Source organism: Protopterus annectens, chromosome 7.part0 (assembly GCF_019279795.1).
Source record: "Protopterus annectens isolate FY-2018-M chromosome 7.part0, PAN1.0, whole genome shotgun sequence".
Classification (NCBI taxonomy): Eukaryota; Metazoa; Chordata; order Ceratodontiformes; family Protopteridae; genus Protopterus; species Protopterus annectens.
Genome location: NC_056739.1, coordinates 1,999,897,061 through 1,999,915,803, shown reverse-complemented (window position 1 = coordinate 1,999,915,803; position 18,743 = coordinate 1,999,897,061). Strand labels below are relative to the sequence as shown.

The following is an 18,743-nucleotide window of genomic DNA, read 5'->3' as shown; positions in this document are numbered from 1 at the left end:
ACTGCTGCCGTATGCAGTAGTATAGCATGATGTATTTAGGGTGTCTACACTGCACCAATGTATTATCAGCAGCACACTGAGAGCTGTAACATTACTGCTGCCATATGTAGTAGTATAGTGTGAATTTTTTAGAGCATCTACTCTGCACAGATATATTATCAGCATTACACTGGAAGCTGCAACATCACTGCTGACATATATAGCAGTGTATCATGGCGTATTTAGGGCATCTTCACTGCACAGATGTATTATCAGCAGTACACTGAGAGCTGTAACATCACTGCTGCTGTATGTAGTAGTTTAGCATGATGTATTTAGGGCATCTACACTGCACCAATGTATTATCAGCAGCACACTGAGAACTGTAACATCACTGCTGCCATATGTAGCAGTATATCAGGATGCATTTAGGGCATCTACACTGCACAGATATATTATCCGCACTACAGTGAGAACTGTAGCATCACTGCTGCCGTAAGTAGTAGTATAGCATGATATATTTAGGGCATCTACACTGCACTGATGTATTGTCAGCAGTACACTGAGACCTGTAACATCACTTTTGCCATATATAGTAGTAAATCATGATGTGTTTAGGGTGTCTACACTACACTGATGTATTATCAGCAGTACACTGAGAGCTTTAACATCACTGATGCTGTATGTAGTAGTATAGCATGATGTATTTAGGGCATCTACACTGCACCGATGTAACATCACTGCTGCTGTATGTAGTAGTATAGCATGATGTATTTAGGGCATCTACACTGCACCGATGTAACATCACTGCTGCCGTATGTAGCAGTATATCATGATGCATTTAGGGTGTCTACACTGCACAGATGTATTCTCAGCAGTACACTGAGAGCTGTAACATCACTGCTGCTGTACTTAGTAGAACATCTTGATGTATTTAGGGTGTCTACACTGCACCGATATATTATCAACAGTACACTGAGAGCTGTAACATCACTGCTGCTGTATGTAGTAGAATATCATGATGTATTTAGGGTGTCTACACTGCACTGATATATTATCAGCAGTATACTGAGAGCTGTAACATCACAGCTGCTGTATATAGTATTACAGCATGATGTATTTAGGACATCTACACTGCACCGATGTATTATCAGCAGGACACTGAGAGCTTTAACATCACTGCTGCCGTAGTAGTAGTATATCATGATGTATTTAGGGCATCTACACTGCACAGATGTATTATCAGCAGTACACTGAGAGCTGTAACATCAGTTCCGCCATATGTAGTGGTATAGCATGATGTATTTAGGGCTTCTACACTGCACTGATGTATTATCGGCAGCACACTGAGAGCTGTAACATCACTGTTGCCATATGTAGTAAAATAGTATGGTGTATTTAGGGCATCTACACTGCAGCGATATATTACGAGCAGTACACTGAGAGCTGTAACATCAATGCTGCCGTATGTAGTAGTATAGCATGATATATTTAGGGTGTCTACACTGCACCGATGTATTATCAGCAGCACACTGAGAGCTGTAACATCACTGCTGCCGTATGTAGTATTATATCATGATGTATTTAGGGCATCTACACTGCACAGATGTATTATCAGCAGTACACTGAGAGCTGTAACATCACTGCTGCTGTATGTAGTAGTATATCATAATGTATTTAGGGAATCTACACTGCACTGGTGTATTATCAGCACTACACTGAGCTGTAACATCACTGCTGCCATATGCAGTAGTATATCATGATGTATTTAGGGCATCTACACTGCACAGATGTATTATCAGCAGTACACTGAGAGCTGTAACATCACTGCTGCTGTATGTAGTAGTATATCATAATGTATTTAGGGAATCTACACTGCACTGGTGTATTATCAGCACTACACTGAGCTGTAACATCACTGCTGCCATATGCAGTAGTATATCATGATGTATTTAGGGCGTCTACACTGCACCAATGTATTATGAGCAGTACACGCAGAGCTGTAACATCACTGATGCCGTATGTAGTAGTATAGCATGATGTTCTTAGGGTGTCTACACTGCACTGATGTATTATCAGCAGTACACTGAGAGCTGTAACATCACTGCTGCCATATGTAGTAGTATATCATCATGTATTTAGGGTGTCTACACTGCACTGATGTATTATCAGCAGTACACTGAGAGCTGTAACATCACTGCTGCTGTATGTAGTAGTATAGCATGATGTATTTAGGGCATCCACACTGCACCGATGTATTTTCGGCAGTACACTGAGAACTGTGACAGACAGGTGTAGCTAGGTAACCAATATCAGTTTATAAAATTAAGTTTTATTTTTCTAAAGATTTTGGCAGTCTTCCAACTTCACACTCAATTTGTAAATGCTTAAAAACAGAAGAGCAGTTTCATGACTGCCACTTTATAAAGACATTAGTGACCTCCCTTTCCCAAAATGAATTTTTTTCTTTGTTGCACATTTAGTTTTTCTTGTACATATGGCTAACATGTTTTTTTTTTGTGTAACTGGTATTGCACTCTGTGTAGTCCTTTGTGAAGATGTTTGATGAGTTTCACATCACATCAGTTTTTCTTTTTGCAAGTAATGATTTTTATCCTTACATAATTGATGACATACACAACAGTGTGGTCCTACATGTGCCCATCCTCATCTGCCAGGTGTGTGCCATTCAGCACAGTGACAAGGCATGCAATATTTTTACCCATGAGCTGCATTTAGCAGACCCCTCATCTTGATTTGTATCCCAGTGTGACTTAGAAGAAGAGCTGGGGAGTCACCATTTACTGCATGCTTGTCCTTTCACAGTATGTAAGTAACAAACACCGAGATTATGAGAAGGGGCTGTTTGTTACGTTATGGGCAAATTCTATTTTTTTTCTTCTGAATAAGGCCTTTGGTTCATTTGTATCCACTTGAACATCCAACAGAACATCATCGGCTCCAGCAGCAGGACTAGTAGAAGGGACCATGGCTTCACACTACATCTGAAGAAGAGGAGAGCCCATCAGTACAGAAGCCTGATTACACTTCACTTAAGCATTGTTGGTTCGTATGTGAACTCTGTCCTTTGTGGCACTAGAACCCACAACTTTCAGCTTCAGTGAGAAGGACATGCTGCCACCTGCACCACAGTGACTCCTAGTTCAGACACTTGGGACATTTGTCGTATTTGTATATACAAAATGCCTATTAGTCTCAGCAGTCGTTTTCAGTATAGTTCCTTTTAGCAGTCCACATAATTTTTGGAATCATGGCTAGTTTAGAGCATGATTTCTTAGATGGTGATTGGTTGTGAATTCTAAATAAGTGGCTTTATAATCACTTTGCTATAGTGACACCCTTTGTAAAGATTGTCTCTCTGTAACTCGTACTTGCTTATTTCAATTTCTCTGCCCAGTTGCCCAAATATAGCCACATGACCTTAACTGAAAGCAGTTTCCCTTTATCTAAACTTAAGTACATCCAGCGCTCGTACTTATTTTGTATAAAAATGTACATCTTTACCTGCCCCATCCTATAGCAGTTGCAAAAATAAAAAAAAAAAGAAATTTGTTATAACATTGTACTATGTGTTAAGTTGTCAAAAACTTGTATGCAGATATTATCCTTCCAAAATATGTTTTTACCCTCCATCTAACCTGATGTCCATTCCAACAGTATCATGTTAGCGAGAACAGTGCCCAACAGTGTTTTTACTCTGCATCTAACCTCGTGACGGTAAGATCAATATCATGTTAGCTAGAGTAACATCCAAGTTACCAAACTGTAATTTAATTTCTTTACATTATGTTAGCTTTTTTCTTCATCAGGTCTTAATTGTGCAAAATCTTTAACTTTGTTGGAGCTTTTCATCCTAAGCCTCCATTGAAAATGCCTAGTCAGGCTTTCCTGGTCAACAAAAACAGATAAAAAATAAAATGCTTATCTCCGTATTAAAATGCAAGTAATCTCGACAGACTGCTTTTCAGCTTGACCTTTAATAAACTATTGAACATTTTCACTTTGTAATAATATAGAGGCTCATTATGTGTAAAAAGATTTTGGGGTATGGAAATTATAATCATATTGTTGGTACACTCTAGTTCCTAAAAATGTTAGTATTTGCTTTAAAGATCATATGCAAAGTGAAGAAACAGAAGTCTGTAAATCTTCTTTTTCAGCACTATTGTGGACTCACACACTCCCTGTAATAAGCTGATCTGTGTAGTGGTTATCCAATTATTACAAAATACTAAAACAAAATAAAAACATTAAAATTGACACAACATCACGGCTGATACTGGTTTTAAGAATGCCCCACAGGCAGGTGCTGTACGATGCACAAAGTGCTGTTACAGATGGGTGCATCCAGTGCCAACACAGTTGGAATCCAAATGTATACATGAAAATTTGTTTGCAGTCCAGATGCCTAACTTTAACTAATGTTGATCTTCAAATTGTCCCTCTTCATGGGCATTCAGATTGCATTCCAAATTACGTTTTATTTAAATTGCTATTGTACGTACCATCCAATATGAAGTTGCTGACTGCATCATAAATCATACATTGATTTTTACATGATGAATGTTACTTGTAGATTCCACAAACTATAAGTAAGATTACAGTCACAATGTTGGGCTTTGTGTGTAATTTCCAAAACAACGATGGCAGAAAAATAAATTTGTTTTTACTTTATTTTTTTGCATATTATAAAAGTGGCATACTGTAACTTTATGGAATTGAGACCATCCACTATTTGCTTCATCAAGATTTGTGACATGATGGTGTACAGTCAGGAAATCTACTGACATGTATGGGGACCTAGCATGAGTGCCAGAAGAATTTAACATGTTTGTTTTTTAAAAGCAGGAGCAATGTAAATAAAATGTGTACGCAGCCAAGACAATGACATATCATTTCAATGCAGAAGGCTATTAGCACAACATTTTTAAGATAATTTGTCATTACAACAACTTGGAATTGCTTCTACCTAGTATCACATCAATTCAGTTTTTTATTACCGTTAAGGATTTTTGTCCTTACATAATTGTTGACGTCCATGGCAGTGTGGTCCTGCATGTGCTTACCCTGATCTGCCGGATGTGTGCCCTTCAGCAGACTGACAAGACGTGCAGTGTTTTTACCCACAAGTTACATTCATCAGAACCTTCTTCCTAATGATTATACCAACATGACTTAGGGGAAAGTGGGGAACCACCATTTGCTGCTTGCAGAGGATGGATTTTTTTTATTATGCTTTGTCCCTAACCCAAAGCCATTTTAATCTAGTCCTGCAGGACGTTTAAATGTTTTTGTAATATCATTTAGTTTTCCATTATGTTTCAGTAACCCACTGAGGGTTATATTATGGTTTCTTAGCTTTATAGTTCATTTATAATTTTTATTTAACTAACTCCTAGTGTAGATAGACAGATCTACCTTGTTGTGGACAGTGTTTTCTTTATTTTTTTATTATTTTAAGTTGTTTTCATTTTTAGAATTAATGACTTCATTTTGTGAGGTTGATTTCTTTAGTCAGATTTATTTCTGAAGGCATTATGTGTGTTTGTATTTTGCATATGCAGTGTGTGAAATTATTTTTTTCTACATTTTCCCATTGAAATATTGAGATGTGCTCTGTTTCACTTTTTTACTGTGCTGATAATTCTTTAAAAACAAAAAGCAATAAAATGCATGAATATTTAATTTGTAGTAAAATCTTCCATGGTAGCATAAGACTATACAGCGGTTGTTTAAAAGGAATGGTATGAGAACAAGGTTGGGTTTGCTCTTATGGTGCAAATTAAATCAACTGCAATCTAAATGACCCCACTAACATTTCATAGCAAATCATTAGTGAGACAACTCCTGTGCAAGAGTGAAATGTTCTAAGTGTACCCTGATTATTTATGATTACATTTTGAAGCTTCACCCATGTAGACAGATTATGTGAGCCTCAGGCCATCTTTGTATCCCAAGAGTAAGCAGAAACTGTGTTTAATTAGATAGCCTGTGGTGGTGGCCATCTACAGTTAAGAGGCATTAGAAGGGTTGTTACATGTTAAAGATTACTTTCTTTTAATCAATGTGAAACAGGCAAGCTGAAGTGGCTACTGGATCTACCAGTTGCAGTGCTAGATCTAAATAAGTGACCTAAACATGCTTAAAAACTTTCAGTGCATCTGTTACACTAAATTATGTTTATCTTTTCTTTCACAGGGACAGAGAGGAAGAATTGGTGATCTAGGTCAGAAGGGAGAACCTGTAAGTGTTTTCTAGATGTTATTAATTCAAGTTTCTGTGTACAAAAGATGAATAAGGTAACCACTGTCTCTCTACAGATCCAAATTTCTATACAGTGTTATTTAGGGAAAAAAATGTTTATTTACATTTTGTTGAGCATGCTAGCACTACTAAAGTTTTGTCATTTTACATGGGGAACTTGGGGAGCAAAGACTGCACAGAAAAATCAACAACAGTCAAATATAGAAGGATGCGAGATAACGTATGACATTGTATAGTTACAATATACACATAACAAAGCCCAGCATCTATTGCTGGAATTCTATTAAATTTTGTCAAAGTATGACACTGGTGCTACCCCACTGGATTGGTGGCCGGTTCTGAATTTCATCAAGACCTAATCAAGATTTTCAACGAGCAGGGTTTGCAGCTGATGCAAATGATGATCAAACATTACACTATCAAGGCTAAAGAACTGGGAGAGAACATTGAAAGAATACATGTCTCTATAAAACAACACAGTGACTTCAATCGATACAAATTTGAGTATTTAAGGTGCTTTCAAAGCATCGAGAAACACATTGAGAAAATGAGGTATATTAAAATCAAAAAGTTGGATAGAGATAACATGCAGTATAATGAAGGTATAGCTTACCCCCCACCTCCATCATCGCAAACAAGATCAAGTGTTCTGTCAGATCAGACCAGATATAACAACCAGGAGAGTAACAATAGACATAATACAATGATGTCCAGTAATGTAGAGCAATCCTCTGGCTTTCGTCAGCAACAAATCCCCAATGATGAACTGGTCAATGATCAAGTGAGGCGAAGTGAAAGGATCAACCAACGGAACAATGTAGAAATGGGGGCTTCAAGTAACAATGGTAATTTGGATAACAACAACCAGGGTTTTCGGAAGAGGAACCAGAAGAAGCAATGGAACAGGAGGAAGAATCGGGAGGATGAATCGGAAGAACAGGAGATGATTTACGAGTCAAATGAGGATGTTGTCCCTATATTGGTAAAAAATTGTAAAGGGGATTTTATGATATACAACTATTCCTCTTTTCAGGTTTCAGAACATATGGCGGATACCCTATCTAAGGGTTTAACTTTTGTGCCATCATGTAAGATGAATTTGGCTGAAACCATTTGTGATTTGAAATTATTTGTCAGAAAATTAAATTTGAAAATGTTATTGGGTAATCAGCCACCACATGATTCCGGGTTCAGAGTTGCCAGTGTTTACAATCCACCCTTGCAGAATGCTCTCAGTATGTTTGAGAGGGTTTGCGAATTGGATTTAAGGCAGTTAAGTAGGAGTAGGTTTAACTGTGTTAATAACTTAAATCAGGAGGAAAGGGATGAGCTTGAATGTCTAATGACCGCCAACATCAGAATCATGAATCCTGATAAAGGTGGAGGTCTGGTTTTCATGGATTTACCAGACTATGAAAATCGTATTATACACATTTTAGAAGGTGATGCTTATGTAAAAGCTTCACTCAATGAATATAACAAAGCTAATCAGTTTATAAAAAGTTTTCTTAATGAGTTGTTTATAGAGGCAAGAATAGATTTGCATACATTCAACTATTTGACCATTTTGGCCCCTCGAACACCATATATGTTCGGAGTACCTAAAATACACAAGAGCCTTCAGAACCCACCGCTCAGGCCTATAGTGGATGGTAGAAATTCGTCCACTTATGCATGTGCGAAATTTGTGGATTCCATCTTAAAAAAGTATGTAACACAGGAGCAATGGATTTTGAAGGACTCTTGGGCATTCCTAGCTAGTTTAAATAACCTTCCTTATGTAGAACAGAACAATTTTGTAACAATGGATATCAAAGCTCTGTATACTTTTATCCCTCAGCAAATAGGGTAGTGGCTAGAATGGGTCATCTGAATGCATCTCAAGCAGAAATTACTTTGGTCCAATATATATTGTTTAATAAGCAATATTACAAACAGAGGTAAGGAGTAGTGATGGGCTCACCTTGTGGCTCTAGTTATGCCAACATGTTGTTGTCCCATTGGGAAATCACACATAGCTTCACTAATGATTTGTTTAAGAATGTTGTAAGATATTATGGGAGATTCATTGATGACATCTTTTTGATCATAGAAGGGCCTTTAGAAAAAGCCATAGAATTGGTCGACATGATGAACAACACAACTGAATTTTTACAACTGTCCCATTCATTCCATACCAATGTTATGTTTTTTTAGATGTTGAGGTTATAAAAAATAATGTGTATAAGCGTTATGAAGCTGTTCTGTACAGGAAACCAACATATTCAAACAAATTTCTACATTTTTCAAGCGCCCATCCTATACATCAGAAACGTTCGGTCTTGAAAGGCCAGTTAGTAAGGGCTGCAAGAATGATATCAACTAATGAGAAATTTGATAAAGAATGTTTGCTCCTAAAGGAAATGTTTCTTAATAGAGCTTATCCCATTCAAATGATAGAGGATCTAATTCAGGAAGTAACATTGAAAAGAAGGAATGGTATTTATGAACCAATACTCAGCATTAAGGCAGACATCAGAAGTGGTCAGGATAATCCCCGAATGTTGTCGAATCTTGATCAAACTGTCTCTGTACCCCCCCCCAACTTCAGAGACAACTTCTGTGAATTTAATTTAGCTTGTATTATGAGTTTTTCATCTAATCATGTGGATATAAAGGAAATCATTCACAAAAATTGGTCTTTATTGAAAAATGATATGGAGTCGGGTTCTATCTTTAAGTTCATACTAAAAGTGGTATGGAGAAAAGGTATTAGTTATAAGGAAATCTTTCAAAGGCAAATAAATTTCATCAATCGAAACATTGATATGAAACAATGTGGGTGTTGCCCACATTGTTATGTTATAGATGAAGGAAGCAACATAGTTGTCAATGGTTTCCAAATTTCGTTAAAGGGTAGTTTCAATTGTAACACCAGGGGGGTAGTTTATGTGGTAAAGTGCCAAGCATGTCCCTCCTTTTATAAAGGAAAAATGGATAGAAGATTAAGGGATAAAATAGTAGAACATTTGAGAAGTATAACACAGAAAAGGGAGGACAATGTTTGGCAATGCATGTCGCAATTTACCCAGAACATAAATTTAAATTTAAGGTAATTCAGCAGGTTCAACATGATGACAGAGGGGGGCCATCAAGGTTATTGCTAGAGAAAATGGAGTAAATGTGGCAGATTAGGTTAAATGCTTTTGCAAACCCAGGCCTGAATGATAAATGTTCGATAATGTGCCTATTGATTTTGAGAAGCTTGGAAAGATAATAGGGTCAATGGAACATAAGATGTTTCATTTTTACTAGTAGGTCTATGAATGTAATTTATCATATACATTATTTTGGACATTCAGCGCTTGATTGTCAATACATATAGTTAAAGCATAGGTAAAAACATATGAGTGAGGATGTACATGTTTTATAATTCATACATTTTTCATACATAACTTCATATATAATTTGTTTTTATATATATATATTTTTATGTATATATTTTATATATATATATATATATATATATATATATATTTATATATTTTATAAATGTTTGCTCATAGGTTTTTTTTAACAAACAAATCATGTATGTTTATATTTTTATTTATTCTTTATTGTTCAATTTTATCATCACAAGTAAGGTTTTTATTTCATACATCATAGATGCAAAAGGGATTTGTAAAGTTGTTTCCAAAACGGTTTGTTTTAAGTCTCTCATTGTTGGTTGTATGTGCCTTTAAAGGTAATGGAATTTTTTAATGAATTTGGCGCATTTTTTAATAGTTTGTATAAAAAACAGTCTTTGAATTTTCAAACTTATTTGGTTTCTGAAGAAGTCCTGCATTTAAGTGGGACGAAAAACGTATTTTTATTTTGAGCATTTAAATAAGTATTAAAAACTGGTGTTTCTGCTAGTGCGGCCGTGTTTGTTTCTTTATCGTTTTTTTAAAGTTTAAAGTGGTTTGAAGTATGAAAAATGTTACCAGTCACAGAAGCGTGCAGATTATATTACGTTATTGTTTTTAACTATAAGTGAGTCTAACTCAAAAGAGAGTGAGCAGTCCTTCTCCGCTGATTCTGGCAGCAGTATTTACAGAATCTTCTTTGATGAGATACGTACACTAAGTGAAAATGCATGGAACATGAGTAGGCTTCAGCACTCTTATGTATGTCTGATTCAGAAGCTAAGCTGGATAGAGAAAGGTATGCATATGTTGTTCTGTAGTGCTGTCGTAGTGAATTATGGATGGCTGAAGAAACAGGAGCTAGCTGTACATGTGGACCAATCTGAATGACAGTATGTGGTAATGAATACAGGATGACTGCCTAAAACCAGTCGTTAAATTCAACTTTCACTAGAAGCATAGCTGATTCAGTTAGCAGCTCGTGCCAGTGCTATGAAGCAGTGCCCCACCACCTTCGGTTCTTCAAGTAAAGAAACAAACAAAAAAAGGACATCACTGTAATAAAAAGCTTAAAAAGCTGTAAGTGATTTGCTTATTACAGTTACAGATCTACACGCCCCCAGCACAAAAAAAAAAGACATTATTTCTACTGGCACACCAACCAAGTGGCTAGATGCCTCACACACCTTCCCCCTTTAGCCCCAGACATTCAGGTCCTGTTTCTGTGCCCTGCTTCCAACCCTCCTTTAACCGACTTATTTAAAAAAAGAAAAACATTTATTCTTTTAAACTGTAGCTAACAGGTGCTACAATTTATACTCTGCCTACACAGAGCTCTACAGTACTCTGGTTGTAGTTAAAAAAAGAAAAAAAAAAAATATATATATATATATATATATATATATATATATATTTTTTTTTTTTCTTTTTTTTTACTTTTAAACTGTAACAAACTGTTTGCTACAATGTAGCAAGCAGTTGCTGTAATTTAGACAACACACAGTGCTACTGTGCTCAGGTTTGACTGCAAATGCAATATAATCTTTTAAAAGCCAGTATTACATTAAAGAGTGATCAGGACTGGCTGATCACAACCCCAACACTTTTCTCCTGGGGCTATAGCCCTTCTCGCCCCTGCCTAGCTACACTACTGACTTTCACTAAACAGATTGACTGACTGCAGCTTTAATGAAAGTGAAAACATATTTTTGCAACCCCTCCAAACTAACTCCTAGATGCTGCATGTTTTTGAAAAGTGTTTTACTTGCAGTTGTTAATCAGCTATTCAGCTCCAGCAGCTTTGCTGCTCAAAAGGTCTACTTTTCCATGTTCTCTCTCTCTCTCTCTCTATATATATATATATATATATATATGTGTGTGTGTGTGTGTGTGTGTGTGTGCATGTATGTATGTGTGTGTGTGTGTTGAGATGAGAAGTTTGTGCACTCATTTGATCTCTTTCACTCAATGGCATTACTATATTTTTATGCCATGCTGTAAATTTGATTAGTCTATAAATGTCTTTATATTTATGGTTTGAGCTAAACATCTGCATATAAAGGCATCAGGCTAGAAATAAAAAAAAATAGAATGGAGAAGACATATATAATACCAGTATATTTGTAGCCATGGAAATGTAGATAAACAGAGGAAAGTTTTATGAATCTACATGCTATTAGCAGTAGCAGTATTCATACCAATGAATAAGGCTACACCTCACAGTATGATTGTAAAAATATGGATTGTGTTTATTCTGGTGAGCTGCAGTGCCTTCATTAAACTGTCACAGTACAGAGGTAGGAAAATGTTTAAATGTTATATCTGCAGAATAATGGAATGAAATATTCTCAAGCATCAATAATTGTGATAGTGGGTTGTCTAGAAATAGTTCACATCAAATCTCTGTGTTTATAGTTGTAGCAGTGTGAGAGTCTGACTAAAATTGTCATGGTATTTAATATTGCAGCTATGGTTTGTATAAATAAATAAATAAGACCACATGTGTCTGTACAGCTCTCACAGAAAAAGGTCATGTGTAGATGAATCAGATGGTCTATTACTGGATTAAAAGAAGAGCAGACATTGCATATATAGAAAGATCAGCGTACTTGCATTTGTATAGCTGTAGTGTGTGTAGACTTAATGAATGGTTGCTGGCATTTACAGATTGTAGCAGGAATACAAGTATATTCATGACTTATCTCCTTTTTTACCTTGCAGGGTTTGAATGGAATTCCTGGTGTGCCTGGTCCTCAGGGGCCTCGTGGCCTTCCTGGTGAGCCTGGAAGAGTGGAAGTGAGGCCAGGATTTAAGGGAGAAAAAGGGGATCCAGTAAGTATATTATTAAGAGAGTATTTAATTGCCAATCACTCATCTGCTTTCCTTTCTTCTTTTTCTTTAACCTGACAGAGTTATACATTTTCTTACATGTAGAAATCTCAAGAGCTGTATATATCATTAGATGTGCAAAATTCACAACTTTTCTTTTTTAATATTAATGAATTTATGAAAGATCTAACAGGTGGAAGATGGTAGAGTGGTTCAGGTGTTTACCTCAAGACACAAGGTACAAGGTTTGTTTCACACCTTTTAAAGGTAAAAGGGCAGCTGGCCTAGAACTTACCTATCAACCTAATGTTGAGCGAAAGCTAAATCATGGCTACTGTGATTTCCTCCTTTTTTGAATTATAGGCTTGAACTGTATTCAATCAAGAAAGTACCAACATATTTTTACAGGAACTACTGAGGAGAAAAATTGCAAACTGCTTTTCCAGAGGTAGTAATCACAAATTTTGGCAATCTGTCTGTATAATACCTGGAGCTTCCGAATGCTTTTAGTGACTTAGCTGTAGCTAGGCTACAGCTTTCTCTCCAGAAAGTGGTTTGAAAACAGCTATTTAGATTCAGTTAGAATTACTCTGCTGGCAACTGTCAAGTTTAAATATTTTCTTTTAGTCTTCCTTGTGCATTCAATTAGTAGCTTATATATTTAATGTCTTTTCTATTATTTTACATGCTTTTTGAGTAAAGTGTATTAATTTATTCAGTTATAAAAGCTTGTGATATTGTTTTACTAGTTTATAGGGGTACCTTTACAGCATTGATGTGACTATTGCTGGTCATAACCCAAGGAAGTAATGTGCATTTGCTATGTGCTGTTAAAGCCAACCAACCTTTCTGTATTTATTTGGTGATCAGTTGAGCAGATCATGAGCCAATAGCCACTAGTTGTATCATGCAAATTGGCACTAATAGTGTTGGATGCAGTGCCAGTACCAGTGCATCTTGCATAACTGGTTTACAGAGGTGCTGATGTATTTAAACTGGACTTACAGAACTTTCAAAACAGTTTTGTCATCTAACAGTGCAGCCACAAGGTAAACCATGTAACAGCATACATTACAGAACAGCCATTTAATTTTCTAGTCAGAATAGCTGGAAAGCAAAGCCTGAAAAGTATTGTTAAGTGTCAAAACATGGCTAAACATTACCAACTTAGTATTAAGGCCAAATTAGTTCCACATAGTAGTCTGGGCAAGGATAACTTCAGAGACAACTTCTGTGCAGCCAAAGTTCAGTTCACTGGACTTGGAGACATTCTGGGAAGCATTATCAATGTACAACTTTCAGCAAAAAGACTGCCAAGCATGTCTGCAAAGGACCTGAAGATGCAGTTTCCATTAAATAAACTAGAGCTGGAGCTGGAGCTGGGAGAGACAAGAGATGCAGAAAAGCAGCTAAGTGAATGAAATGGCTGCATGCTGTAGAGGAAGAAAGGAAGGAGCAGCATGTGAGAGAAAGGCAGCAAGAGCAGAGACATCTTGAAGCCATAAAAGAGCGATTACTTTAGGAGGAGATGCTCTCCTTTAGCAGGTGCATCTGAATACCAGGAGGGAAAATAAAGGCCCGGAAGCCAAAGTCAGTAGTAAATTGTTTCCTTAGTTCAAAAAGGGTGTGACTTTGACAGTTTTATTTGAACATTTGAAAGGCTGTGCAGTCAAAATCAGATTGATCAAGTGCAGTGGGTGAGAAACAGAATCTGTTCTGATCTGGAAACTAATCTTTAAAGAGTGCTTAATCAGGATTTCTACTGTTTTCTTTGTTCTATGGACTGATTTTCTTGTACTTGGGAAACTTTCACATGAGAGAAAGCTAAATCAAAAGTAGTGGGTTGGGTTATTGATTTGATAAATTCTATTCAAACATGTAACAAGCAATGCAGTTGTGTAGGGGCTATAGAGGAGCTAAAATGCCTTCCCAGTCACAGTAAGCTCAGGCTTTGATAGTCTGCCTGTGTGGCATCTGCTGCTACTGAATGTTTTAGTGGTAACCAAGCTACAGTATTCCCTGAAGGACAGCAAGAATAATACTATTTAAATGCAGTTACCATTATGTTACCAGCAATCTTTTTAAATTGTTTTATTTTATTCTTCCAAGGCAATCAGTTATAAGCTTTTATATTGAACTGGTCTTTTTTATTAATTTACCTGATTTTCTATTAATTAAACCAATTGTATTTATTTAGTTAGAAAAGATTGTGGTTGTTATTTTATTACTACCGTACTTTATAAGAGTATGTTCACGGCATTAATGTGACTTTTGGTGTCTGCCCTTTCAAAGAAAGTCTAGTTGACAATAAGCTACTATAATTTAATATACTTTTAGCTCACTGGACATTGACTTCAGATTGGTCTACTTGATGACAGCATGTATCATGAATACAGATAAGGGTTGATGGCCCTAGCGAGGTGTCAATAACCCCCCCCAATGAAATTATCTGTGTGTGTGTGTGTGTGTGTGTGTGTGTGTGTGTGTGTGTGTGTGTGTGTGTGTGTGTGTGCATGTGTGTGCGCATGTGTGCGTGTGCATGTGCATGCATATGGGTATTTGTGAAAAATAATTTTTGGTTAAGTCTTAGCTACTCTTTGTAAAATTGCATTAAAATGCACTTGACTGAGATTAATGTGGGTGAAATTCTGGGAAGCCAGCGATCATAAGTCTGTTTTGTAGCTGTTCACTGCTAAATTTATTTGGCTATGGCAGGTTTTGGTAATAACTCCCAAGTCAGTAGAGCACATCTGTCTTCTACTTTTAAAGACAGTCACACTTGCATATTTATTTGTTGGCCAGTGATGCAGACAGTGATACTGTAGCCCTTGACTTTTGCATTATAATTTATGCCAGCAACATAGGATTAAAGTCCCATATCCCTGGAACTCAAATGGTCCTATAGTGTTATTTGTAGTCCTCATTTTGACCCTGTTGTTTTGTAGTTGGTACCCCTTAACTCTATAAGCCTGTTGTTAGCAATTGCCTACACTGACTTTCCTACTGGTATCATGTGCAGTATAATGGGACAGGTAGTGCTATCCCATTATACTCCACATGATATCTAATGGGACAGATAGGGCTATCCCATTATACTCCACATAACATCAGTATAACAGGACAGATAGCGCTATCCCATTATACTCTACATGATATCAGTATAATGGGACAGATAGCACTATCCCATTATACTCCACATGATACCAGTATAATGGGACAGATAGCACTATCCCATTATACTCCACATTATACTAATATAATGGGACAGATAGCACTGTTCTTTCTTATTTCTTTCCTTATGTTCATTATACGTGTGTGTCTGTGTGTGTGTGTGTGTGTGTGTATATATATATATAGCTATATATATGTGGATCTCCTTCTGTTTGTCGAAACTACACTTCATCAACAAACAGAAGGTCAAGCCCACTTCCGCGAAAGTGCACTAAATCGAAGGTACACTTTTGTGAAAGCCAATTTGCCGAATCATGTTACAGTGGGGATAAGGGAGTATATCCTTTTCCCCACTGTAGTATATTTAAGTAGGGGAGGTGTGGGGGATGCAGGGCATCTTGCCACCCTCATAAATGTGATTTAGTGTTTTGTTTTTTATTCATTTCATTTTTTTTCATTATTTTGTGTTTCGCGAAAGTGCATTTTCGACAAAGTGCACTTTCACAAAAGTGAGTTTGATGGTTTAAGTTTCGTTGAAATGTAATTTCGATGGATCAACATAGATATATGTATATATATATATATATATATATATATATATATATATATATATTATCCATTTAAAAATTATTTGCACGTGAGATGCAGGGTAGAAATTATCCATGCAAGTAATTCATACAAGAAAGGAACCAACATCAGACAGGACATCAGTCCATCATGGGTCGTACACAATCACTCACCCACAGTCAGACACACACTTAGAGAAATTTTAGGATTATCAAACCATATACTACTAGGTCTCTGGAATATGAGAGGAAACCAGAAACCATAACAAAAACCTGAATGAGCTCAATGAAAGCCTGCAAATTCCACAATAAAACCATCCCTGCCAAAAATCAAACTGGAGAACCAAACAGTCCATCAATGTATCTGGAGTGTTCATCTGATATATATTTCTATCACTGTGGAAAGTAAATTGCAGTTTCAGCCAAGTATATTTTTTCTGTCTTCTTGTTTAGACATAAATATATCATTCCTTCCTAAAGAGGTCAACAAAATTTGAATACCAGCTTCCAAAGGCATTGGTAGAATACTTTTCATGAATCTTTATGAAAGAGAAGATGATTTTGCTTCCGCTAAGGAGGCAAAGGTTCTTCCAACACCATAATGCTTTGGAGTTCGAGCTAACAGGCATCTAACTAACCCTTTGAGAAGTCTCTGGAGAAAAATGTAGGACTATGTGCCCGAAGAAAAGCAACATGCTTAGTCCACTGTTTTTTGTGCTACTAGTTCATGTACAAGTAGGGTCACTAGTGACAGCTGAAGTAAGTAGAATTTTGCTGGAGACCTCATCTTATAAACCCAAAGCTGAGAACTATCCTTCTGATGTTAAGTGTATACAACTACCAGTTTTGTTTTTGATGGCTTATTCACTGATTTTGAGTCAGTTGGCATGAATAGGCAGTATAAATTTGAGCCTGCTTTAATTAGTTTTGTATTGGTCTTCTTGGTTTGGCATAATAATTCCTTTGCTGTGTCAACTTTTCTACCAGTACCCTGAATGCTAGCTTAACAAGGCTTGTATCAGCCCTGGCTCATCAACTTCAGGTCTGTTATTCAATGTATCGAGCAGTTTGGGAAGTCTCACCAATATGAATGGCTTTCTAAGCATCCTTCAGTCTCTGAAGTATTGACAGTATGGCTGACTTGAGAGAGACTAACACTGGAATGGGGTTGCTTGAATTCTTCCCGAAGAAGACTGAAGCACTGAGGTTCATGATTTGGTCACATCTGTAATCTCTCCAGTGAGTTAGCTTTCCTTAAGTAACAAATGCACAGGAATTCTTCATTTTATGACATCATAGAACATATTTCTCACTTCTGATACAGAGTATATTCTGTATACTGTTTTCTTGCCTGCTAGATACCACTGTTGTAGTCCTCAACAGGCTGATATACTGTCATTTTAAGGAATGCAGAAAAAATGTGTTTGTGATTATGATATCAAGAAACTGATTTTGTGATCATAACTCAAATTCATAGGGACTCAAACACAGATGTTAGCTAATTTTCTTCTCTTCTAATGGTGCTTGACATTTGGGAAACATCTATGCATATTCCATACTGGACAAAACATTGTAAGCTTTTTTTAGGAATCAAACTGCATTGTTAACCTTTTGCAGAAAGAATATTGTAAAGCACAAACTCTTTAAATTATTTTTCTCAAACTCTTGAGTTCAGTCTTGTTGGGAATGCTGCTTTCAGGGAGAACAAAATAAGTCTAAAAATGTGTATTTATCAATTTTCTACTCATTTTGGCAGTCATGAAGCACAAAAGCTAACTATGTTAGGCACATCTTGTTAGTACATTTTGAACATTTCATCTTGTTAACACACACAAATTTAATGTAGCCTAAGCAATCTAGTTCTATTGTGACTACCTGGAATAATAACTATCATATACATAGGCTTACAAACACGAGTTATATGGTTAAGTATACAAAAGTGATGTTGAGGTAGATACAGGCAAACAACAGTTAAACAGATTAATGAAATGGGAAAGGAGCATTGTCCAGTCAGACTGGTAGATGTCTTTGCATCATATCTATTTTACTGCATGGGAGAAAATTATCGCAAACCACATAGATCTGAAATTCAGTCGCATATGCCTCTGGAGAACTCACATTCCGTCATAAATGCCTTCTACCTCACAAATTTCAAAATTTGTCAAGCTGCCACCATCTTGAAAAGTCATTTAGAGTAGGAAACTATCAAATACAACTCCAGAAAACAAACAAAAAAGCAATGAACAATAAATAAGAAGCACCATCAAACACCAGAAACACAGAATACCAACTCAAATATTTGACTAAATCTACATAATAATGATATTCCTACTCCAAAAAGATGCAATACTTTCTCACACTCATCACCAAACTCTAACATCTGTATCACTATTTTAACATCAGGCTCACCATAAGTGGTGATATCCACCCCAACCCAGGCCCAAATCCATCCTGTCCAACACAAACTGCTCCAACACAAATGTTAGAACATAACACCCCCACTATCTTCATACCTAGGCAAATCAAC

The 18,743-nt window shown here is 36.5% G+C and overlaps 1 protein-coding gene across 3 annotated transcripts in view; it reads left to right on the top strand.

The window, feature by feature from the left end:
• The window catches only part of LOC122807296 (collagen alpha-1(VII) chain-like), a gene marked incomplete at its 5' end in the record, with an annotated part of 1,562,855 nt that overhangs the window by 80,961 nt on the left and 1,463,151 nt on the right, over positions 1-18,743 (top strand). For all 3 annotated transcript variants that reach the window (XM_044078425.1, XM_044078422.1, XM_044078423.1), the window contains 2 exon segments: positions 6,199-6,243; positions 12,372-12,482. In XM_044078425.1, coding sequence (XP_043934360.1) covers positions 6,199-6,243; positions 12,372-12,482 — 156 coding nt within the window.